The 21122-nt window shown below is 37.7% G+C and overlaps 1 protein-coding gene across 1 annotated transcript in view; it reads right to left on the bottom strand.

Annotated features, from left to right (window-relative positions):
- Positions 1 to 861: 861 nt before the first annotated feature.
- Positions 862 to 21122, bottom strand: part of TRMT44 (tRNA methyltransferase 44 homolog (S. cerevisiae)) — a 22988-nt gene continuing 2727 nt past the window's right edge. The window contains exons 3-13 of the mRNA XM_010583548.1: positions 20995 to 21079; positions 18521 to 18638; positions 16901 to 17120; positions 15557 to 15625; positions 13217 to 13324; positions 10671 to 10742; positions 7335 to 7441; positions 6510 to 6693; positions 5412 to 5802; positions 4374 to 4490; positions 862 to 1316 (exon numbers count right to left, since the gene is read on the bottom strand). Coding sequence (XP_010581850.1) covers positions 1084 to 1316; positions 4374 to 4490; positions 5412 to 5802; positions 6510 to 6693; positions 7335 to 7441; positions 10671 to 10742; positions 13217 to 13324; positions 15557 to 15625; positions 16901 to 17120; positions 18521 to 18638; positions 20995 to 21079 — 1704 coding nt within the window. The 3' untranslated portion in view covers positions 862 to 1083. The remainder of the gene's footprint in view (positions 1317 to 4373; positions 4491 to 5411; positions 5803 to 6509; positions 6694 to 7334; positions 7442 to 10670; positions 10743 to 13216; positions 13325 to 15556; positions 15626 to 16900; positions 17121 to 18520; positions 18639 to 20994; positions 21080 to 21122) is intronic.

Here is a 21122-nt window from a genome sequence, read left to right as displayed (position 1 = left end):
CCTTTCAGTAAATAATTTTTTTTTCTAATATCCAATCTAAACCTCCCCTGGCGCAACTTGAGGCCATTTCCTCTCGTCCTATCACTAGTTACTTGATAGAAGAGACCAGTACCCACCTCGCTACAACCTCCTTTTGGGTAGCTACAGAGAGCGATAGGGTCTCCCCTCAGCCTCCTTTTCTCCAGACTAAACAACCCCAGTTACCTCAGCTGCTCCTTATAAGTCTTGTGCTCTAGACCCTTCGCCAGCTTCATTGTCCTTCTTTGGATGCACATTTAACTTTAAAAGTTAAACCTTTTAAAGAAAATAAGAGTCTACCAAAGAAAATCATAACCTGCTCAAGGTGCTAAGACATTCCTTTGTTATCTGATAAGCAGAAACCCTACCATTCCAATATTATTAAACACATTTTCTACTGTTACTCCTTACTTTAAAAAAAAGAGGGAAAGGACAGCATGGTCTACAGAGCCCTACAAACCTACACACACATGTGAAGACTTCCACAGTAATTTCCCAGAAAGTTATTCTTCAAACCAAAACTCATTTTGAATCAATATGAAAAGGAAGGACAGGACAACTAGGGTCTGACCAAGAAAAGAAGGGTAATATATATTATTACTCCATAGTAATGGAGAGGAAGCTGTCAGGTCAGGAAAGAGCAAAATCTCTTCAATTTTTGACTCCCAAGAGCCACTGTGAGTCATAAGAAACTATATATCCTCCTGGAAAGTTTGGAACAAACCAGCTAATTTTCAGGGTTTGAAAATGCTGCATCATGTACATCATGAAGAGTGTCTTAGAAAATTAAGTTTTTAGACTTTTCTACTTATACAAATGCATGTTAGACAAGCCATGACAAAATCCAGAAGTATATACATACTTTACTATACCTTTTGCATGTTAATAACAAAATCAAAGAATTAAAAATACAGGAGAACTTGTAAACCAAGTGGAAAATATGATGCATAGGAATGGGGAAAACCCCTCCATATTATTGTACAGATCTTCATGCACCAGGCAGTCCTGAAGTCAATCATAGATTTAGTTATGTACACAAGCTTAAACATAAGTGGCAGCCTTTTATTACTGTAGATGTTTTTTCTTTTTAATAACATGAGACTGCCTTAGGTCCTCAGTCCCATGAGCATATGGGCAAGATTCAGAAGGCAAAGAACAACCATCAGGATGATGAATGAAAAACCAACACAGCCGTGTTTTAAATGCTTCAGCTGAAAGGTGTCGTTTCACTTCAGGCTTAGTTTTCCTTGATGGTTTCTCTTTTCTCCAGTCACGAATATGAACTCTCCCATTTAGAACTAAGATTTAAAAACAAACAAAAATGCCGCTGTTAATAGACAGCCACGGGATTTATACTGGAAAAAATGCATAGGGCATTCTGTGAATAAAATATATATTCTACAAATGGATCACTCAGGCAAAACCAAATGTGCCATTTGTACAGAAATAGAAAGAAGTGTACAACAAACCAAGATAATATACACACGGTCTAAAGAAGAATTGATTGATTTCCCTGTGAGATGTTTTATTGTGATGCTGAATAGTTTCAGGCACCTTTGTATCATCTTTGTAGAGGCTGGTTTGTTTGTTTTAAATACAGCAGTTAGGATCATTTAGACTGAAATCCTCTGAATTTAGATTGCAAGTCCAGAAAAAGAAGTTTCAACTTCAAGAACTGTAATCTTTCCCATGTTCAAAACTTCATTACTCCACCTTTTAAATGTGATTACCAGCAAAAAATCTAGTAAGACTCTTCTACTACTGTTACTATGCAGAAATGCTCTTGCAAAGACAATGGTTCACTGACCCAAAAATACACTGCACTGAAGAGATGACTAGTCTAATCTTTCATATGAATTATCATTGCTTAATAAAGATTTGGGTTTTTTTAAATTAATTTGCTGTGTTAGGACCATAAACTGCACACACATTTGTGAACCTCTGTCAACTCCTTAAATGTGTAAACAAAACAGAATAAAAGGAAGTTAATAAAGAAAAAACATACATGAAAAACAACAGTGAAAATGAGGAGGGAAAAATTTGCCACTTCTAAGTTGCCATGCTCTATTTTCATATTCTGCTTCAATCATACCTTCTGTATCACAAACTTGTAGCTTGGAATAGTTAACGATACAATTCTGCATTCTGATAATCGCTACTCAAAAGGTAACGAGTCCAGTGAAAGCTTAACATCACACATTCAGGCCTGGATGAATTAATCCCTCCAAGTTTCGTTGTGATACACAAATAGATCTGAACTCATACAAAGCCAATCCAGAAGCAGGTTCAGCAGAGCTTTAAAATCTCACTCAAAAGATGAAGAAAAATGCGCAGATACAGTGCTACTTATGATCAAACATATTTTTTTCTAGAAAATCAGTCCTGTATTGGACAAGATGTCTGATCAAAAGAAACTGCCACAGATCAGTTATGCTAAGTCCTTTCTTTTTCGTTTGTGTGCATCTGTTTTCCATGTCTTTAAAAGAGCAACGCTTCAGTAAAGATGACAATAGCTGTAGCCATGTTCTTCTCTGTCCTCTTTGGCATAAGCAATGTCCTTCCAGACCACCTGCTGATAAAAGCCCCTTGTTATGGTGACATGCTACTGAAGGAAGGAATCAAATGGTCTTTACTGAAGCCCCACACAGTTTCCATGTGACATAAATTACTGAGAAAGACCTGCCCTTAACCCTAGTCTTTCTTCAGAGGTAATGTGCAGACAGCATCCATGCCAAATTAAAATGCCCATTCCATGTAACAGGTTGTAAACCTATTCCACCTATCTCTAATGACAGGGAATCAAATTCAGACACATAATGAATGCAGTGTGACCAACTCTTTTCAATGGATGGTAATTCAAAAGGATTTCAGTACAGCTTCACATTTTATAATGGCCAAGTGCACAGAAATCCTTAGTGGATGCTAATCTTGGCTAAATTAACCACTGGCGGCAGTTAGGTTGCATACTTAGGATTATTTGCCATGGATTAGTTGATCAACATTTTACAGCTGACGTAGAACTGTTGGGACACAAGAAGTTAACACACTTCCAAACCTGAAGCAGCCTTAATACTGATAAAACCTTGAAGATCTTGTATTTCTGCAAAGCTAGACCTTAATTTTACAAAACTCCACACTGACAAAAAAACCCAACCCAAAACCGACACAAAACATACCAACACCACATTACAACAGGAAAAAAAAAACCAAACCCAATAAAAAACAGCTATCAGCAAACCCAGCCAATCACAGAAACTTGCTACTGAGTTCTTTCTGCCATGCTACTACAGGCTATATGAATACAGCAAGCCTCAACAGTTACAGGTTCTTATGGAGATTTAGTTTTGTTTTGTGTCGGCATTTACACTATGGGGCTTGGTAAGGCCAGACTAAGTCTCAGTTAAACACTTTAGTGAACTTGCCCTACATTTCATGGCCTCAAAATCATCAATACTTTATAGGAAAAATAAAAATTCTCTAAGTCAAACAATAGCATCACATTAGCCACTTCAACTAAAGGGTTGTCTTTTCAAATACAGTCAGTCTAGAACAACACTTTGCTGATGGATGCCTTACCAATCTCATTCAAAAAGAATTTTACTAACATTATCTTGGAGCAATGGGCACATATTCAGTTTTCCACAAAGGTATTGTGCTGGTTTTGGCTGGGATGGAGTTAATTTTCTTCATAGTAGCTAGTAATGGACTATGTTTTGGATTTGTGCTGAAAACAGTGTTCATAACACAGGGGTGTTTTCGTTATTGCTGAGCAGTCCTTACCAAGTCAAGGCCTTTTCTGCTCCTCATACCTCCCCACTAGCAAGTAGCCTGGGGGTGTGCAAGAAGGTGGGAGGAGACACGGCTGGGACAGCTGACCCAAACTGACCAGAGGACTATTCCATACCATATGACATCACACTCAGCATGTAAAGCTGTGGGAAGAAGAAGGAATGGGGGACGTTCGGAATCTTCCCAGGTGGCCGTTGCACGTGATGGAGCCCTGCTTTCCTGGAGATGGCTGAACACCTGCCTGCCATGGGAAGTGGTGAATGAATTCCTTGTTTTGCTTTGCTTGTGTACGCAGCTTTTGCTTTGTCTATTGAACTGTCTTTGTCTCAGCCTATGAGAGTTTTCTCAGTTTTGCCCTTCTGATTCTCTCCCCCATCCCACTGTGAGGGAGGTGAGTGAGCGGCTATGTGGTGCTTGGCTGCCAGCTGTGGTTAAACCATGACAGGTATAGAAAGTGGTTAAAAAACACCACTATAGTAATTTTTCAGTTGAGTTTAACTGCATATAGAGGAGATAAAACAGATGAATAGAGAAAAACAAAACAAAACCCCAAACCCTTACTTTACCTTCGAATACTTGATGATTGTTCTTGAGTAGTGTCTGCAGGCCTCCATATTCACTCTTTAGCCTTTTTAAAGTCTCTTTATTTAAATGTTCTGCTACTTCTTTCAAAGAAAGGCTTTCTGCAATAAATAATAGTGTAGCTATTAAAAATGTATAAATTTTCTTAAGATTTTATATATAACTTCTATAGAAGTTAATGATTATGAGCAGAATCTATGAATTATTTACCAGTACTGCAGCAACTTTGTACTCCCAATATTGTGCATGATATATATTTTATATGTATACTGTCTGTAAAATAGCAGCTTTCATTCTACAGGACTAAAGTCAGAATTTCCACAGTAAGACGCAGGTTTTTTTCCCCTCCTTTTTTTACAGTAGCATATAACCCTCATTGCAATAAGCACTGTTTACATGCATCTAATTAGAGAGATGAGAGAATGACTCAAAGGATCTCCTGTAACAGTAGCATATGACAAACCACAGTAAGTAATAAAAATGGATGGAGGAAAATGGAAAGATTGTAGCAGTGAGAACTGAATGCTTATAAATTTAACATCAACTTCTATGCTTTCTTCCTAAGACTAAATTAAAAATTCCTAACCATGCCGTAACTAAATGCCACTTTAAAGCACTTCTTACACAATTCTTACAGAATTATAGCTAATTATTATGCAACTATCCAAAAAGAAACTTAATCTTCTCCCCAAATAGATGTAGAGTGTTCTGTTTTGGTAAATGGGGAGGAGTTCTGGGTTTGGTTTGGGTTTTTTAATAAAAATAAATTCTGTCCTAGTATTTAAGTGTAGAGGGGAAAAAACCCCACACCAAATTCAAAATATTCTTATATGCCATATCTGCATCCTCGTGTGCAATAAAACATAGTGGGGGGAAGAAAAAGCCTTTGATTGCTACTGTGCTGTTCTTAGATTTTAGGAAATACTATTTCACTTACTAAATTCACAAACACATAAATTCATTGGAAAAAGCATCCTCTACCAGCAAAAGCAAAAGATAATGTAAAGGAAAGACAATCTCACCTCCTTGATTCCAGATATTTGTATTTCCACCATGCATATTAGAACATGATTTTGCGGGGGTTGCATTTAACAGCAAGTTTGCCACATTGAGAACCACATCATCTACAAAATCTCGAGGGAGGGAAGCACAATTTCTGATTTGTACTACTTTTTCTCTGGGTTGAAATCCAGGCATCCAAGTTGTACCAGCAGTCTCAGTCTCATTTTTGGGAAGTTCTGAGCCTTCTTCTTTGCATGAACCATCAGAGTGATCCTTATGATTAAATCCAACTCTTCTGTCACACATGACCACAGCACAGGTCTGACGATTATTAATATACTGTGTTATCTGCTTGTCCATCAGAGCACATTCTGCAGGTGGATAGATCCTGTTTTTTCCAATAAGGCTTACCTATTGTAATAGAAATAGATAAACCACTTTTTCCACAGAGTCCCATACTTACACACAGCCCCCCAACCCGCCCATGTCTTATGCAGGCTTCTAAATCTACCTACAGGTGATATCCATTCAAACTCAATGCTCGTTAACATCTGAGGGGTTTTTAATTTTAGTTTTCAAATATGGGTGCCACAGAAGAAATGAAGTAATCAAACCATAATCCATCATGCCATACAAGCACACAGCGAAAAGATTGTTCCTGACCCTCAGATTATTTACAAAATTAAAGCTGGACAACTCTTCCTACTCTGAGAACCCTTCACTTTGAATTTCACAGGACATGAAAAATTAAGTACAAAAAGAAAGTACAAAAGAAAAATTAAGTACAAATAAGCAATATAGGCAGCTGGAAAAATTAAGGAAAAAATGAGTTTTGTAAGTTTTCCATCCTATAGGGTGGCATAAGAAATAACCATAAAATCTTCCATTCTTTCTTGTCTTTAGGATTGTACCTATGACGTTAAGAGCAGAATACCCAAGAAAACAATGAGTATTTTTAGTCTCTCTTCAGAGCATATTGTCTCAAGGAATGCAGCTGACTATAGCCTGATCTTACAACAATAATAATGAACAAACAATAATAATGAACAAAACATCCATACGCTTCAGACAGCTAGCAGCTTTAAAAAAAGAAAGACAAAAGCCCTACACAGAATTACCCTTTTTGTTGATGGAATTCTAAGGCAATCTTCTTCCACGTGAAAGCCGCAAACAGATCCCACTTCGGCAACAAAATCAAGATACTCTCTGTACTGAGTTTTCTTGCTTTGTCTTCGGCTGTATTTTCCGTAGAAATCAAAGAAGCAACATGGCAGCACAAAGTAGCAGCATGAATAGGAAGACCTACAAGAAGGATAACAAACTGCTGAATGGAAAGTTATTTCAGAGAACACACAAAATTAACAAATAACCCATCAGATACAAGCAACAATGGAAGTTTTCATGAAGTGACAGAGCTTCATGAAGTAATATTTATATGTTCCTCTTTCAGTAGATTAGCATAATCAAAAATACTGTTTCACAGAGTATTTATTATAGCAAATTACTGTGTCAACTTGGTTTGCTGGACTAAGTCTCTAGATATTAAACTATTGCAGCTGGTTGTGAAGAGCACAATGGTTCAAGGAAAAGCAGAACCAACAGCAATTTTATTTAAAAAAAACAACAAAAACTTAAACAACAGATTCATATCTAAAGAATAGAAATCAGTTCTGGTTTTTGAACTTCAAAAGCAAAATCCTGTACTGACTTCTATGAGAAAATAAATACTACATCTGTGCTTTTCTGCAGGAATAGAAACATTTTGTAAAAATAATCAATTGGCATCAAAAGCAGCAAGTCCTGCAAGGATAGCAGGTGTGGCTTGCAAGAGTGACAAGTTTTCACCAAGCCCACATAGGTAATTATGTTCTGAGGTGGTTTGTTTGTTTTTGGTTTTAGTTTTTTTAATTCCTTTCCTCCCGCTCCCATCCCTTCATAAATACCTAGCTGCAATTACAGGTATCCATGGTGTTAATTCATCTGAATGGTTTCCTATGAGCCAGTCAGTATCTGGAAAGAGATGACTGTCACCTGGCATGATTGTAGACTCCTAAAAAACCAAACAATACATTAAATGAATTTTATTACAGGTTTCTTTAAATGCATTTTATTTGTTAATAAAGCACTAAGCAGCAGTATAAAATTATATGAGCTGACAAATACAAGGTGAATAAGAACCACAGACACCAACAAAGTTTTCCTCAGTCTGCACTTTTACCAGGTAGTAATTTTTTATAGCTACAAAGATATAATTTAGCAGCAGCTACCCACAAAATATTGGTCAAAAAGTGGAATAACAATTCTGATTAAGACATCTGGCACCCTAAGTATTTGTAAACAAATATCATAGATCAGATTATGATTTCTTGACATTCTTCTTCTATCACCTGTATGTCTGGACTCAATTTTTCAGAAAGCCACTTAATTTGCTATGTCTTACAGTCCTAGGACTCACACAGCAATTAATCAGAACATAGCTTCACTACCATCTTCTCTTCTTTCACAGACTCTTCCCAAATCAAATCCTAATATACAGAACGCCACTCTTCACACCCTATCATTCACCTATAATAAACCTAACACTTGCCCTCTATGTTGCCATTCCATCCCCTTCCAAGTTGTGTCAAAGACTACCTTATGACACATGCAAAGTCAGGAGCAAAAATAGGAAGTAATAGGTTAGAGAAAGAAGGCTTCTTTGGTGGCCTTTAGAATAGTATTTTGCCTCATGGAAATTCAATATATATGGATTGAGGAGACATCAGCACAGAAGTCTTCCCATCACAATACTGACTCACAGAATAGTGATTAGTCTCAAGAATACCCTAACCTGATATTCTTTAAACACAAACAAACAAAACCCCCAAATAAACAAACAAACAAAACCCCACAAAAAACCAAAACCAACCACCAAACAGGATGAATTGTTCATACAGGTTAACTTTTAAAAGTTCTAGAGTGCCTTTAATGTTTATCTCTCACACAGACATTTTTTTACCTTGAACTAAGTTCAGTAAATAAAGTACTTAAAGCTGTTGATACTATGGAAGGAAGTACGCACTCTTCTCTAAAAACATGTATGAATCTCAAAGTAATTATTGGGCAGATTTGAAAATTTTTTAAATTTGAATCTCCACAGACCTTTAGGAAAAGCCCTGAAAATGATGCCCACACTCTCTTTTTATATACAAAATCCATGTTAGCTCAAAATTCACATGTATATGCAAAGTATTATCTGTATAGGAATTTAAAAAACCAAACCCACTTATTAAGGAATTTCAGCAATCTCAGACTACCTCTGTCACATCCCAGTTCCCCTCTTCAGAAAGCACTGTCTTAGGTGTTCTTAGTATGGTGTATTATTGTTCACTTTAAATACTACATCTCTGACCATTTTTAGTTATGTATATACATTTCTAGATAATATAGGTAACAAATTTATTTTTGGCAGAATAGTAGATGTTAAACCAAGTGTTTGGTAAGTGTTTTCTTATGGTTGATTAAGTAAGTTACTCCTATGTTACCTTTCAGTTTTGATCATTCAATTTAGCCATAGCGTGAATTACCAGTGCCACACTCCACTTTTTGACAGTCATCCATAATCAAATTTATATTCGCCACATCTGACAGCAGTTTGGCAATGCAGAGTGCCACCTGTCATTTTTATTGTTAATATTGGCACTGAATGTCACAGATGGCAATATTCATCCTGCAACTCATGCTTTAAGTAAAGATCAAAACAAAATTAGCTTCAAGGGCAACAAAAGGCTGTGAGCAGGTGCTTTCTCCTTCTGTGGCTCCTGTGGCTACAGCAGCCTTGTAAAATCATTTCACCCTTCCTATTCGTTATATAACTCCTTCCCACATAAATTAGTGCTTTCCTTACATACAGATTTTAGATATTTTTATTGTTTCTGTCTGGCTTTTTCAACTGTTCTCCGTGGTTTTTTTTCCCCTCTCGTTTTTTAAAAGACAAAAAACATCCTTTTCTATTTTGTTCCCTCATGCCACAGAGAGGGACCGCTGATGCTCAGAAGCTTCCCTATGAGTCAAGAAATCTGAGAAACTGTAAACAGCCAGACCTTAATATGAAACGAATGCAGAGAATTCAAAGATTTCCACAATACAGAAACATGGGCAGAAAAAGGAATTTATAACATGAAGGAAAGGAGAAGATGCTGTTTGGTATGATCAGAAGTGACTTAATATAGTACTACAGGAACAAAAGAGCACCACAGCTTGATGTTTTGGATTGTTTCTTGAAACCTTTCAGTAAGATCTCATTGCAGACTGCAGCAAAGGAATCTGGCAGTTTTGGCAATCTGCACCCAAAATGGCAGGGTAGCAAAGAGAAAGCTGCACAAGACTGTGAAAGCCCCACATCCCATCTGTGAAAACTGCTGCTCTTTTTTTGATTTAATGTGAGTTGTTAGCATTCAAAGATATGTTGAATTAACTTTTAAACAAAACTACTAGATAGTAACTACAGGTGGAAAATTATTTTAATATGTTGGAAGCTGACAATTTTTGAGAGAAAAAAGTGAGACATTTTAGGAGAGTAGAGAACAAGAAACCAGAAACACCTCACCTCCAAAGGGCAACTGTTCATCAGTACCACACTTTAACGAGTATCAGACCAAAAACAGCTGGAGTTAAAGTGAACATTCCTGTGCTTGAATTGTTCCTTTTCTCATAAAAATGCTAATCTGGAACTTGAAATATGATCCTTCTTTCAGACTCATTTTCCTGTTCATTTTTTTTGAAGGCTATTATTGCAATTATTTACCACAAGGTCAGTACAGCAGAGGACTGGCTCCTTTGAGGTTCAACAATTTTGGCCCCAAACCAGCACACAGCACTAGAAGGTCAGAATCACTTTCAAGAATAAACTACTCACAACTTTGGATACTAATATCTTTTATGAGGTACAGTGGTGCAAACAAAGCTGCTTATATTGATCTTGCAGTAAAATCAAAGATTGTTTCATGGTGTGCGTGTCTGTACATGCAGCAGGAAGTCACGCTAGTCTTCTCAGCTAAAAAGTCAGTAAGTTGCAAATATGCAAGGGCATGATACAGCATTGCTCTCAGAATTCCCATTACAACTTACTTTACAGTCCCACAAGACCTATGGGTGGCATCATACCAAACCAATAGATCACTTCAGACAGCTGTCTGTAACCCGGTACGTTTGATTACATTTGCATCAACACAACCTGAAGCAATGAACAAATTAATAAAGTTAAACATCAATAAGATTGACATACATTTGCATAATACCTCTAAATGAGTTTCTGGTCCATACATGTCCCATATTTTTCTTCTCCTCACATCAATTCCTCTACCTGAATGCTGAAATATTGGAACAAAAAGTATCATTTTTAAGTACTACTTTTAGCAGAAACTGTCAAACAGGCTTACTAAATGTATGTATTAACACTGATTATTTCATTCATACTAAAATTTAGACACATAATGAAACATAGCTTCACCATTTCAGGCAGAAGCTGAATACTTTTAATCCCTTCTTTCCCTTCTAAACATGAATGGAAACACTAGGAAACATTAAGAACATATCTGGCTTGAAATTTTACCTGGGCACACCTATTGAGACTGCTCTTGAAAATCTGGATCTCTACAAAAGTAAAAGCAGAGGTATTGTTTTTTGTTTGTTTTTAAAATATCAAAACCTTTCATAAGGTGAGTAATACTGTAGCATCCACAGCACTCAGAGAAAAGTGCTATTCTAAGCAGTTCTTGCTGAAGAACCACCTTTCAACTAAGTCAGTTAGGCTGCTGGAGTCCAAGCACACTTTTCCCTGTGTGAACTGATGGGAAGAGGAAATAAGACTGGAAACTAAAGCAAGAAACAAAGAATTCATAAGTAACAGTATTTGAACTTCAAGAAGCCTGTGCAGAACTAGCCAAAATCAATTACTAAAAAAAGTCTCATGAAACTCTCACACACATCATTTTTTGACAGTCAACAATGTTTGTCAGTGCTACAGCAGTGATGACCTAATGATGTACAAAAATAAATGTCTACAGGGAAAACATTTGGTTTTTGTTACACATCTTGTATTAGATCAATTTTTCTGGCCACAGAAGCATAGAGAGCTTGTGCTATGAGAACTTGGGACTTCCCCCCACTAGTGACATCCACTGATCTAACAGGAGATACTCATTTCCTCTACAAATTTTACCATGTTGTTCCAAAAGTGGAAAATACAATATTCTAAAAGACAGACCCAAGTTCACTGGGTTTTTTTCAATCTCACTGACCTTTTTTTGTTGTTGTTTCAGAAACTATGCCTTAAGAAACTGAATTTTGCTGTTGCCACATTTTCACTCCCGAAAGCACAGTATGTTGTTAGGCATTTTCACAATTAACAAATCCCAGGATTGTTTTTAAAGATATTGAAAAACATTTTCAGGACATGACAAGCAGAACTCAATTTCTATAAAATTAAGCTCATGAAAAACATCTTGTGAGAATCTCTGTGTTAAGATTCCCCATTCTTTTTTGGTTCATCTATAGCATAACTAAATTACATCATTAGTTTTTCTTTTCCCTCTGAGTTTCTTACCTCAGAAAAATAGCCTTGAATTGAAATGAATTGCGCTAATAAAAATAGATAAATAAGTGATAGGTTTCTTGAGGTGAATGGGGTGAAATCCAGTTGGTGACTGGTCACTAGTGGTGTTCCCCAGGGCTCAGTGTTGGGTCCTGTTCTGTTTAATACCTTTATTGATGATTTGGATGAGGGGATTGAGTGCACCCTCAGCAAGTTTGCAGACAACACCAAGTTGGGAGGCAGGGTTGCTCTGCTTGAGGGCAGAAAGTCTCTATAGAGGGATCTGGACAGGCTGGATCGATGGGCTGAGGCCAGTCGTATGAAGCTCAACAGGGCCAAGTGCCAGGTCCTGCACTTCGGTCACAACAACCCCATGCAGCGCTACAGGCGTGGGGAAGAGTGGCTGGAAAGCTGCCCGGCAGAGAAAGACCTGGGGGTGCTGGTTGACAGCCGGCTCAATATGAGCCAGCAGTGTGCCCAGGTGACCAAGAAGGCCAACGGCATCCTGGCCTCTGTCAGAAATAGTGTGGCCAGCAGGAGCAGGGAGGTGATTGTTCCCCTGTACTGGGCACTGGTGAGGCCGCACCTCGAGTACTGTGTTCAGTTTTGGGCCCCTCACTACAGGAAAGACATTGAGGTGCTGGAGTGTGTCCAGAGAAGGGCAACCAAGTTGGTGAGGCGCCTGGAGCACAAGTCTTATGAGGAGCGGCTGAGGGAGCTGGGGTTGTTTAGTCTAGAAAAGAGGAGGCTGAGGGGAGACCTTATCGCTCTCTACCACTACCTGAAAGGAGGTTGTAGTGAGGTTGGTGCTGATCTCTTCTGTCAGGTGGCTAGAGATAGGACAAGAGGAAATGGTCTCAAGTGGAGGCAAGGGAGATTTAGACTAGATATTAGGAAAAATTTTTTTACTGAGGGTTGTCAAACATTGCAATAGGCTGCCCAGGGAAGTGGTTAAGTCACCATCCCTGGAGGTATTAAAAAAGCAAGTGGACGGGGTACTTCAGGACATGGTTTAGTGGGCATGGTTGATGGTTGGACTCGATGATCTTGAAGGTCTTTTCCAACCTAAATGATTCTATAATTCTAAAGCTCTGCTAAGATTTTCTCCTGGTAACTAGAGTGACCAAATCCTATTTTAGCTACATGAATTAACTGAATTTTGGCTATCTGCATGCCAGATAAAAGAAAAGCATAACAAGAATATTGACTTTCTGGTTTTTAATTATTATTTTAAAAAAGCACTCTATTTACCCCTTCATTGTTTAGAATATGAACCAGCAGACCATTTCCACATCCAAGATCTACAAATGACTGTTTCTTGGTCAACCCTTTTTCCTTTCTCTCTTCTTCCCAAAGAATCTAAGACAAGAAAAGAAAATATTTTAGACTTCTGCTGTCAAGTTTCCCTGTAAGAAAGCAGAAAACATTATTGGAAATTAAAGGAGAAAGCTGCGAGAGAATGCAGATGTGATAGAAGACATTCACTGTACTCACACAGAAAATAACTTGAGAGAAAAAAAAACTCAAAAGCCACTAAAACTGTTTATGGAGAGGGGCAGGAATTATGTTGCAAAATATCAATCATTTTGCTAAGTGCTAAGCACATCCTCTGCTCCCTTTGAGTCACTGGAAGTTGAAATTAATCAAGGCTATGCAACCCTGGGATAGGCTGAGCACAAATGTAAAATAAGTTGCTAAAACAAAGGGTGCAAGAGATGAACAGAGGATGCAAGGGAAGTAGCAAGTAAACTTCAACAGTATCTCTGCAAGTAACACCACAGAAGCATTCATATCCACTGCATTAAAGAAAGAATTGGTGGCAGAGCTGAAAATAAAAACCAAAATGTTCTTTGTAATCAGTTGGCTATATACTGGTACATGTAGCATCACCTTCTACTGAACAAAGTGTAACTTACCTAGCAACAGTCAGCTATCCCAAATTCCACATCAGCTAAAGGGACCCCAAAGCTTTTAGCCCAATTCTAGTCTGTGCCCTGTACATAAGTAGTTACTTTTACGTAGTTATGTAATTCATAATTAGATAATAATCGGATGTTTGTCTGCAGGGCATGGATTAGTCTCTATCACTGTCAAACTCTTTTTCCTTCAATGAGAAGCTACAGAGCACCCATTCATCAACCCTGCAGACATTTTTTACTATGACTAACAAAAATCCTCAAGAGTATTTAACCACAAAAATTAATATTTGTAATGTTGCTACCTGTTAATTTGTCAGTTTTGCTAGAGGGAAGGAAACTGCAGATAATCTATGAGATTATCAGGCTATGTTTACATTTTTAGATGTACCAATCATTGCACTTTTTGCACTCTAGGCTGTAACCCAGAAATCCCTAATCACCTCCTACACAGATCACACCTACCCTCCATCCCCTGCTGAGCTTCTCATGATGCAAACTGAATAGCTACTTCTTTGGGCATGTGCCTAGACAGTAGGTGACCTTAATACGACTGCAGAGTAAAATGAGGTCTGATGTAGATGCCATAAATACACAAAAATTTAACACTGGACCTACCTTCTCTTAACTACCTGTTTAATGTACTTCTAAATAATGAGTTATTATATACCATCACATAGATACCTGAAATTTTTGCAAGGAGGCTACGTTATTAAAACCATACTTTAAGCTTTCATTTATATAAGCCGGTTATTGGATGACTTTAATAACTTTTTGAAAACTACTGCTACATCAGCTAAAACACATTATCACTGTAAACTAGCACTTGTGCATAAAAATTCTGTCATTACAGAATCTTCTTGTGGCCACAACTGATTTTCAACACCTAATATGATCGTGGTGGTAAAAATGGTGAAAGATAAATCTACTATATAGCTCTTTCCACAAGCCAGTATAATATATTTAAAAAGTTCAGTTGGAAGGGACCTAAAACGCTCATCTAGTCGAACTGTCTGACCACTTCATCATGATCATTTCTCTGATGTAAGAAGTTCTGTCATACCCATGTGACAATCAAGATTTTGAGAGGAGCATAGGTCAGTCAGGTTTCCTCAGACAATTTTAAAAATTTTCATGGGAAAAGAAACTGGGTTTCTAAGTTTAAACAGTCAATTATCAAAATAAATTAGTCCTCAACGAGTTCTGTAAATGGGCTAACTTACTTATAAATACTGATTTAGACAAGATGCAAGAGGTATCTACATTATGACTTATTATACGTAGTTCCTTGAAATGCTGTTGAGAGTACTACCAAAGAAGATCAGAATACAAACACAACTTGAATAGTTATAGACATGAATTCCACTTTCAGTTTAAGTTATGCTTGAAAACATTGTGATAAGAACTTTGTCTCTCTCTTAAATGAGAGCAAAAGAAAAAAAAACAAACAAAACCCACCAAAAACAAGCAAAAAAACCCCCAAACCAACCCCCAGAAAACCCACATCCTTTCTCCTACCCCTTTCCTTTTGCATTGTATGCCTGTAATAACTTCAGGTCATTCTATTTTCAAAAATGCAACAACTATAAAATGAAAATACTGATTTTCTTTAGACAGGTTCTATTATTAGGAAATAGAACCTTATAGAATATTATCAGGGAAAGCAGTTCCCTACCAGCAAGTAAGTGGCAATCGCAACATCTTCATAAACAAATTTCTCAGGGTCTGTCACTTCAGGCCACACCTTCAGAAAAAAACAGAGAAAAATTATTTTCTGCACCATCTTAAATTACTTCAGGAAGTGCTCAGTTAAAGCAATCTGGGTACTCATCCACTTCAATAGGTTTCTGCACCTCACGAATTTTGCATTTTAACCTCATTAAAAATACACACAAAGAATATAAATAAAGACTGTTTGATTTTGTGAGTCACAAAAAAGAATCATAGCGTAAAGGATGTCTGCTGTCATCCAATCAATAAAGTTTCCAAGAACATTATGGCTCCATATGTGAAGGTCACAACAAGGAAACTGCTGCATCTGTTCTGTAGTAGAGCATGCATCCTTCTGCTTAACTCTCTCAGAAGACAAATGCTTATATTATTCCTGTTATGTGCAACACTGATAACATGAACATTTGTAAATTTATTTTCACAACATAACAGGCATAGAATTATCCTGACACAACAGAACACGAAGAGTCAAAATCTGAAGTAGGAAGACAGAAAGTGAAAGTATTATCCATATTGTGTAAATGAAGAATTGAAACAAAGATTAAAATGCTCAACACTACACTGTCTACTACAGAGCTAATGACTCAACAATTTCCTTACCCACAAGTCCAATTTTCCTCTCATCTGTATCTTTCTATTAGTATAGAAATATCAACCATAGAACCTTTCAACATTTTCACAATATGTTTTATAAAAGCATTTACCAATTTTTTTGCTTGTAGCTAGAGTCTGGTGTATAAGGATACAGACATTACTTCACACAGCACTTAAGATGATCACTGTTGTTTATTGGGATCCCCAGGATAAAACAATAATACAAAATTGCTCCTCTAACTCAAACACATATTAATATAGCATCCAAATTTAAAAAGAGTAATAAGAAATTTAACCTACTTGCTAACCAGTGCTCTTTCCAGACTCTTTCAGGTTCTGGAGGAGGTGCTTTATTTATGCCTTCTACTGTGGATGACTTAATATTTACATCCACTGACCTACCACTTACTTCTTATCAGAAGGGATACATTCTGGAAAATACCTAACTCCTCCAGATATTTAGTGTGAATTTGGCTCCAAATCTTGCTTTTCGAGTTCAGTTCTTCAAAATAGTAAATTGTTAGTACACAGACACAGAACAAAACCCCAAAACACAAAACCATTGAAACATACATTTCAATTAAATTGCTTCTTTTATTAAAAAAAAGAATTTAGCAAAAGAAACAGTTTCACTAAACAAACAACAAAAAAATACATGAAAGCATATTATTACTGCATTTATTGCTAAACTTACCTTTACCATCTCTTTGTATTTTTCTTTAAGATTTTGATAAACCTTGCTGTATTTTGCTACAGAAATGAGCGAGAGTGTACTTTTAAACTCACTAGGCTTTTGCTCTACAGACCATTTAGCCAGTTTGGACAAAAGTTCATTTCCAAGCCATGCTAGTTTGGGGTATGCAATTCCATCTGAAAACCAATCTTCTGGAAATGGAGCTACAATAGACAGAGACCTTTAAAAATAAAAATTTTCTATAAATACAGTGTATTTCATTATTTCAGCCACCTCAAATAGAGAGAAAACAATGACTAAGTGGAGAAAATCAGCAGATCAAACAGAGGTATAAAAGTAGACTGGAGAATAAGGGAATATGTAATACACAAAACCAAAAGGAAAAATAAAAACAGTAAAGTTACTGAATAATGGAACAGTCTCCCCTGAATTTTGTTAGACAGCTCATTATCTGCCAATTCAAACACTGAAGATGAGAGTCCATGCTGCATTTAACACAGTGACTGAGGACTCACATATGATGAGCAACTTGACTTAGCAAGAGATCCAAACACTACCTAGTAAAAGTGAATTCATGAAATTCATGAAAACAACAGGAAAATTTAGGAGGAAAAATATACCAGCCAGCACATTTCAATATTTCATCATCTCAAATTTTATTCAGATTTCATTACAGCTATGCCCTTAGATGCTCAGGACCAAGCTGCAAAGGTCTACATTTCAATGACTGAAGGTCAGTAGGTTCACAGCAATTCCAATTTGACCCTCAACCTTACTAACACCCACAGAACCTGACCTCTCTCACAGGCATAGCTAGCTCCTCGTGGTCAGAATATGCATACTTTTTCTAGACCACACACATGTACAGTCAATGTATACATTGAAAGTTGAAACAGATTTGGTTTGTGTTGGTTTGGGTATTGTAGATGTTTTTTTTAACTGAACAGTATGCACTAAGATCACACCACTGTTGTCATTTATTAATCAAGCAGGAAACTAAACAAACCAAATTGCCTAGTGTCGTGGTTTAACCCCAGCCAGCAACTAAGCACCACGCAGCCGCTCACTCACTCCCCCCCATCCAGTGGGATGGGGGAGAAAATCAGGAAAAGAAGTAAAACTCCTGGGTTGAGATAAGAACGATTTAATAGAACAGAAAAGAAGAGACTAATAATGATAACACTAATAAAATGACAACAGCAATAATAAAAGGATTGGAATGTACAAATGATGCGCAGGGCAATTGCTCACCACCCGCCGACCGACACCCAGTCCCCAAGCAGCAAATCCCTGCTCCCCACTTCCCAGTTCCTAAACTAGACAGGACGTCCCATGGTATGGAATACACTGTTGGCCAGTTTGGGTCAGGTGCCCTGGCTGGGCATGAGAAGCTGAAAAATCCTTGACTGTAGTCTAAACACTACTGAGCAACAACTGAAAACATCAGTGTTATCAACATTCTTCACATACTGAACTCAAAACATAGCACTGTACCAGCTACTAGGAAGACAGTTAACTACATCCCAGCTGAAACCAGGACACCTAGATACTAATACTAAAACATGATGTGATCCTTGCAGTATCTCATGGTTTGCTTCCTCCCTCACTCCCAGCACTTACCATTCCTCATCTTTTACGTGTGTAAGTTGAATTTGATAAATATTGCACTTTTTAATCTGGTATTTTCCTTCACTGTTTTCTTCCAAAGGCAGAAAAGTCACAGTTCCATTGTAAACATCTGAAAAGATATATAAACAGTGATATATTATTCTATGGTGCAAACCATTCTGGTTAATACTGCTGCATGAGGTTTCCAAAATATCTAAGGCTGACCAGTAAGACTATTCATTTTCTTCAAACCTAACTATTTTAGTAAAGTAAAAGCTACACAATGAGATTTTTCTAGCACAAAACTGCTGCTTTCCCCTACCCCACAGTAAATCCAGAGTCCTGGAAGCACATTCCAAATAAACAGACTTACCTGTCACCCCAGTATTAGATAAACAATCAGTGCAATATTAAAAAATAATAATATTATTACTATCTATCAGTTTTGCCGTGTTCAAACACAGGATCTACTGTGTGATTAAAATTAATTATAGCTAGGCTTCCCTTCTAGCATCATGCAGTTTCCCCAATTCCTGGACTAAACACTGTGAAAAAACGCATTATCTATCCCTAAATTAGTATCTCATAACTCTGAAGGGAGACTACCGGAGAAGACCTGTTTTTAGGTGAAGGCGCATGTACTATGTTAATATATTAAGTTATGTTCAGCAACTACACTACTGATCTTAATGGTTCTATCACCTGTGGAATAAAATATTTATGTCCAGTAACAGATTCCAAACACTAGAGATTTTGAAGAGTTGAGCTGGGCTGACAAACAGCTGGCAATGCACTTGAGTGCCTCTTCTGTATTTCAGGAAGATACTCTGCAACTTTTGTCACATTTCATTCTCTAACATCAATCATGCATGTAGGATAATTAACTCCTACACAAGTATAAACAGCAAGGGAGAGTGTGTCCTTTTGAAGTAACTTACAAATAAAAAGAAAGCTGACTGCAGCGAAATATGAATGGGACGATAAAGCCTAGTATTCACATGCTACTGATTTTTTTAAAATCTTAACATCTTAATTTATTCCCTATATCCTTCCTACAACGTGACTCTAAAAGCATTTACTATATTCCTTATGGCCTATGATATACATCATTACTTTATAAACCAGTTACAAAAATCTTTTTAGCGATGGTTTATCCAAGGCAATTTCTTCAGAATAGCTTATTAAGTTCTCATTTTTTAAAATGCTTTTTCAATTACCATCAAACCAGGTGTTCCAACAACTACAAATCTTCAAACTAAGAATGCTATATTGGCTAAGTAATCAAATTTCAATGGATTCCAAAATTTTCTGAGAGAGACAGGAAAGAATAATTAGCAATAGAGCAAACATCAAGTCTTGCTATCTCGTCCCATTCTTAGCCAATCCCCTAACATTTATTTACTTTAAACATATTAATTAAAAAAATTATTTTCCTAGGCTGTTTCTTACAGATAGGCTCTCTAGATGTAGCTCAGGAACATCTCCTCTTAACATCAAAAGAAAAAATAAATCAAAACTGCAACATATGCTTTTTTTTTGGAAGGCATCAGGATAAGAATCATAGGCCACAAGAGCATCCAAAGTCGGCTGTAGCCCATAAATGACAATAGTTCTTTCTGAATTGTAAATTTGTTTCCAGAATCCTGATTCTTTCCAAAACATTACTATTAGAATTTAATACACATCAACACTTTTCCCAAAATTTCTTAAAAGGTGTCAACCTGTACCCTGTATGTTTCTTTATCTTAGTAGGATTTACTGCAGCATATTACCATCACACAATGTAAAAAAAAAAAAACCAAACCATGAAGTCAAGCTTCATTTTTAAGCAATACTAAACAGTAAGAAAGTCGACATAAACAGTTCAACTTGGCCAGGCAGGTGCCACAGCTGCCCACTTTTTTTTCATTAACTCTGTGTTTTCAGAGGCTACCATCACAAGCCCATAATTAGATTTGCACTACAAGCGGCGGTTTTGTGCGGGCAGCTCACGACAGAAGCTGGCACAGTGACAGTCCTTCTTGCCTCTTCTTTTTAAGACAAAAAGATGAGCCGCTTCCACTACCTCTTCTTCGGGAGCGGGGTGCCCGGCTTCCCTAAGTGCTTTTCCTGTCTCAGCAGTACCTTACACCTACCTAGCGCATTAGCTCGTCCCCTACTGCGATTTCCTAAGACTGAAGCGGGAGTTGTTTAAACCAGAGTCCTACAGGTGTTTGATCTCTGTAATTTGTATTTCAACTGCTGACACTTCCTAGCACAAGAACAACAACAACAAAACAGATAAAGTCCAATCACGCGAAAAGGACAAAAATCCATCTGCAGTCCCACAAGCAGGGAAAAAAGGGCTATTTATCTCATTTGCGAGGCGGCCTCGGAGGGGACAGCTCTGCGACAGAGGCAGCGGCCCGCAAACGCCGCGCTCCGGCACCGGCGGGCTCTCCCCGTCCCGCCCGCTCTCAGCGCCTCGGAGCCGGCCTCCCGCTCACCTTGGACCGCCAGCTCCTTCGTCGGCGGGGCGGGCGGGCCGCCGGGCCGCCCCCGGGGCAGCAGCGTCCTCAGCACGGCGCGGAGCTCGGAGCGGCGGCCCGGCCCGCCCCAGCCCGTGAGGGGCGGC

This window comes from Haliaeetus leucocephalus, unplaced genomic scaffold (genome assembly GCF_000737465.1).
Source record: "Haliaeetus leucocephalus isolate CR32 unplaced genomic scaffold, Haliaeetus_leucocephalus-4.0 Scaffold906, whole genome shotgun sequence".
NCBI lineage: Eukaryota > Metazoa > Chordata > Aves > Accipitriformes > Accipitridae > Haliaeetus > Haliaeetus leucocephalus.
Note: the sequence above shows the minus strand (reverse complement) of the source record. Positions and strands in the feature narration are given on the sequence as shown.